Source organism: Oratosquilla oratoria, chromosome 41 (assembly GCF_046742065.1).
Source record: "Oratosquilla oratoria isolate Oo_2021 chromosome 41, ASM4674206v1, whole genome shotgun sequence".
Taxonomy (NCBI): domain Eukaryota; kingdom Metazoa; phylum Arthropoda; class Malacostraca; order Stomatopoda; family Squillidae; genus Oratosquilla; species Oratosquilla oratoria.
The window spans coordinates 2617507-2621779 of NC_134817.1; the positions used below are offsets into that span (position 1 = coordinate 2617507).

The 4273-nt window shown below is 40.0% G+C and overlaps 3 protein-coding genes across 3 annotated transcripts; all 3 read right to left on the reverse strand.

Annotated features, from left to right (window-relative positions):
- Nucleotides 1-470: 470 nt before the first annotated feature.
- On the reverse strand, nucleotides 471-878 carry LOC143021297 (zinc finger BED domain-containing protein 5-like). Its single transcript, XM_076178706.1, has one exon. It carries the CDS (start codon nucleotides 876-878, stop codon nucleotides 471-473), a length of 408 nt encoding a protein of 135 aa, XP_076034821.1.
- Nucleotides 879-894: 16 nt separating this feature from the next.
- On the reverse strand, nucleotides 895-1248 carry LOC143021298 (protein FAM200A-like). The gene has a single exon (XM_076178707.1). The coding sequence runs from the start codon at nucleotides 1246-1248 to the stop codon at nucleotides 895-897; it is 354 nt and encodes a 117-aa protein (XP_076034822.1).
- Nucleotides 1249-1263: 15 nt separating this feature from the next.
- LOC143021299 (zinc finger BED domain-containing protein 5-like) lies at nucleotides 1264-1978 on the reverse strand. The gene is made up of 2 exons (XM_076178708.1): nucleotides 1747-1978; nucleotides 1264-1667 (listed from the first exon to the last, which is right to left on the reverse strand). The coding sequence occupies exons 1-2, from the start codon at nucleotides 1976-1978 to the stop codon at nucleotides 1264-1266; spliced, it is 636 nt and encodes a 211-aa protein (XP_076034823.1).
- Between the last annotated feature and the right edge of the window lie 2295 nt (nucleotides 1979-4273).

The following is a 4273-nucleotide window of genomic DNA, read 5'->3' on the forward strand; positions in this document are numbered from 1 at the left end:
GTCAATTAGAAAATAAGATTGATCAATTCACCAGAGAGGGCTCAGGTTGGATAATTGAGAAGCTTCTCAATTTTGAAATCAAAATAGCAAAATACGAACTATTGAAAGGGACTAGTTATATTGAACTTCCTAATACAGTGCTTCTTAACCTTTTCATTACCACGCCCCCCCTACGAACTACTATTTTTTCACGCCCCCTTGCATATATAGGTCAATATCATTCTCTAATTTAAAAATAGAATAGAAACGGCAATGTCTTTTTAGTCCATTTATTAAGTATAAATTGCAATAATTTGATATTTGACACTTTCGAATAGGTACATGATTAATGAGATATTTGGCACTGCCTCTTGGCTACCAGATCTAGAATACGCGGTCGAATGCTCGAGAGTGCACAACGCAAGTCGCTTTCAACGTTGAGGCGGTTTTTGTACTTAGTCTTGATAGAAACGAGCGTGGAAAATGCCGTTTCACACATATATGTGGATCCAAACATTGTTACAATCCGAAGAAGCCTGGTGTGAGGTCAAAGGGTAAACATGAAGGTATTTGACCCACAAAGTCTCCAAATCCATATCTTTGAAGTCTTCTTTAGCTGTGGAGTCGAACTTCAACTCTAGGAACTCTTCTTGAACTTCTTCAGCTACATCAGCTAGTTGACATTGAAATGGATTCCTGATGAATTTCCATGCTTCACGCTTGTCGTCTATATCTGGGAAGTATCTGACGAATTCCCATTTCAAGTCACTTAGATGAGTCATTATTTGCTCTTTTAACTCCGAGTTGAGGTTACTGTCAGCGAGAGCCGTATCTAAGTTTCTAAAAGTGGCTACATTTCCCTGTAGAACTCGACATTTCCAAAGATCGAGTTTGGCCATGAAGGTACGAATGGTGTCATGGTGCACGAGGATATTGATGTTTTTTTCCTTGTACTTTGAGGTTCACAGCATTCAATGCCTCAAAAATATCCACCAGATAGGCTAAGGTTGCATGAAAGCCTTCAGACTGAATTTTGTCATAAAGGTCTACTTTCTGCTGTGAATCTAGAAATATTTCTACTTCTTCTCGTAACTCATAAAGCCTTCCAAGCATATTTCCTTTTGACAACCATCGCACCTTCGTGTGAAAAAGCAAGGATTCATGTTCGGATTCCATATCCTTACACAGCACTTTAAAAAGACGACTCTTCAAGGCTCCAGCTTTGACAAAATTGACAATCTTGATAGCCACATTCAAGACGTCCATCATTTCAACAGGCAAAGTTCAGGATGCTAAGGCTTCCCGATGAAGTATGCAGTGTGTACTCATTACGGAAGGATTTCTTTCTACCTTTGTGACAAACCCAGACCGTAAACCACGCATGGCTGGTGCTCCATCAGTACACACTCCTACCAGCGACTCCCAAGAAAGCCGATTTTCTTGGGGAAAAAAATATGATATAACATCGAAAATAGCTTCTGCTGTTGTGAAACTTTCCATCGGGTGACAGAACATAATTTGCTCTCTTATATTATTGCCCGATACAAAACGAGCATACATCAGAAGCTGAGAACACTGAGCGACATCAGTCGTTTCATCACACTGGATGGCAAACACAGGGGAGGCTCTTACTTGGTCGAGAGTCTGAAGTTTGATATCTTGAGATAATTCATCTATCCTTTTCTTGACTATCATTTGACAGAGAAATTTGGCAAAGCTTATTTGCACTATCTTTCCCCAAAACGAGTTCTGCTGCACATAATATACTTGGTTTTATGAGAGACTCTCCAATGTTATGACTCTTCTTGCTGTTTGCAATCAACATAGCGATCCCATAGGAAGCCTCAACAACCTTTGAAGATTGCTGCCGAAATGACCCACTGTCGTCCAGTTTAGCTCGCTTCAAGTTGTCTTTTTTAGTTTCAAAGAATGCCTTCGGCTTGTCAACTAAAGCAGGATGTGATGTCCTCAAGTGGCGTTCCAGGTGTGAAGGCCGCATTCCATCATTGCTCAGTCTTGTAACATATCACACACTGTGGAGAGACACAAATCCAAATCGAATGTAATCTTCAATGTACTTCCGTTTCTTAGCACTCATTGCAAAATACTTGATGTTTTGTATCTATGTAAATATGTAGAACAAATGAGGCCAACACAACAATAAGCAATAATCACACAACGACTGGTGAAATGCAATTGTCTCAGTCACACCGTCCCACACATTGATAGCATCGCGCCAGAATTTACTAGCCAATCAGCTTCCGTCTTATCATGACGTCATCGTACGATTCAACCGACGAAGACAACCTCGGAAGAAACGCTCTGCCTAAACGGGTCTCACTCTAACGGTTCATTAGTAAGAAAGAATTCTGTAATAATTCATATGCTTATGCTTATAGTACTGGCCCATGCTGTTGTAAAAGTAATCACTAACTGGAAAAACTTATACTTTTCACCCGAAAGCTCGCGCCCCCCCCTGGTTAAGAATCAATGTCCTAATAAATATCAAAAGGCAAAATATAAACTAGTGAATATTAAAAATGAGGATCAAGAATGTTTCAAATGGTGCATTGCCCGGTCAGATTGCTTAGAAGAAAACAGAATTAGTAAGACAGTTAAGGCTGCCGCTCAAAATTACCATTGGAGTGGAATAGAATTGCCAGTCAAATTAGATAAGATGACCATATTTGAAAAGAAGAATCCCATCAGTGTTAATGTCTTTGCCTTTGATGATGAAAATAAAAGTCAAAATAAAAGTTCGTATCCTTTAAGAATTGCAAAAGTGAAAAAAGATAAACATGTAAATCTTCTCTATATATCTGAGGAAGAAAATAACCACTATATATTAATGCAAGATTTGAGCCCATTTATTAATAAAAGTCATGATGGACGAGTTTTCCCTTCTTCATAATGTCTGCATCCCTTCTCAAAGAAGGAGCTACTTGATAAACATGAACCTGAATGTTCAGTCCATAAACCTGTACGAATGGAGGTTGTAGAGGGACCTATTGTTTTTAGATCATTCTATAAAAAATTAGAACATCCTTTTGTAACATATAGCGATTTTGAAAGTACTCTTGATACAATAAAAAGAAGACAGCCAAATCCTTAAGGATCTTATACCTTCTATACGCAAAAACATGAGCCTAATTCATTCGCATGTTACACAAAATGCTCGGTGTATAAATATTCATAATATACAGAAGCCCACAGTGGTAGAAATGGGTAAAATCGTGGTCAAAAGTCTAAGGATGTGAAACACAAATTTTCAGTATAGGCAGGTGAAAAAAGAAGGTAAAATGTTTGAAACAGTGCCTCACCATGGAAGATATCATCATTTCATACAGTTAAAATGGAAAATATTGTCAACAGAAAATCCACCATGAAGTTTTTTTTTTTTTACCAAAGTAACAAAATTACTACTAGTGTCATCGCACTGGGGCTATCTTGTCTCGTACAGATTCAAAATTTCGTACCCCTTCGGATTACAGGTACCCCAGGTAGAGAACCACTGTTTTAGAGGGAAATGAAATGTATGAAGGGAGAGGTAGTCTGGCAGAGAAAAGGAGGTCAAGGATGGAGATGGAAAGGTAGGAACACTTGCCGAATTGCTGTGCGATAATGGCAGCATTTTGTGCGAGTGTTGCTTTACAGCCTTTGTCGCACGTTGGGGCGGTATAGTATCCCTCGAGCGGCAATGGCATCGAAGAAGGAAACCGTCGTACAGTAAAGGTAATCGGATTCAGGAAATTGCGTTGTCTGTACCTCGCTCCGGCCAAAAACCGAATTGGTAGTCTCTCAGCACATTCTTGACCTTCAAATACTCGCTAAGGCGACGGCAGAGGACATGCTCGAACACATTACCAACGTACTTTAAAAGGGAGATTGGCCAACAGGAAACGCGGTGAAGATATAGGTTTCTGATTGTATGGGAGGCCTTGAAAAAGGGTGGCAAGTACCCGGAGGCAAGGAATCTATTTTACAATATAACGAAAGCGGGAAGTATGCAATATCCGATAACGTTTGGGGTAGAAAGCGTGATCACTGTACTTCAGTGACGCAGCCTGGAGTTACCGTCAACTCTCACCAGGTAGTGGATGTTGATGACATCCTGAGGCACGTCAAGGATGAGGCACTACAGCAACACTTTACTGGATCAGGGCAGCCAGATGTATATGCACCTGGTGTTGATCCATAAATGTACAAGAGTGTATCAGGTCAACATCGACTTGGTTCTGATCTCGCACATCAGGGTGGCGTGTAGTACTATGTAGCAGTGGCGGATTAACCATAA

Excerpts from the sequence above, each read along its gene's own strand:
- LOC143021299 (XM_076178708.1), bottom strand. The coding sequence starts at position 1,978 with ATGCGGCCTTCACACCTGGAACGCCACTTGAGGACATCACATCCTGCT. Across the intron at positions 1,668-1,746 it reads AGAGTCTCTCATAAAACCAA|TCAAGAAAAGGATAGATGAA; the intron begins GTATATTATGTG and ends GTCAAATGATAG.
- LOC143021298 (XM_076178707.1), bottom strand. The coding sequence starts at position 1,248 with ATGATGGACGTCTTGAATGTGGCTATCAAGATTGTCAATTTTGTCAAA.
- LOC143021297 (XM_076178706.1), bottom strand. The coding sequence starts at position 878 with ATGGCCAAACTCGATCTTTGGAAATGTCGAGTTCTACAGGGAAATGTA.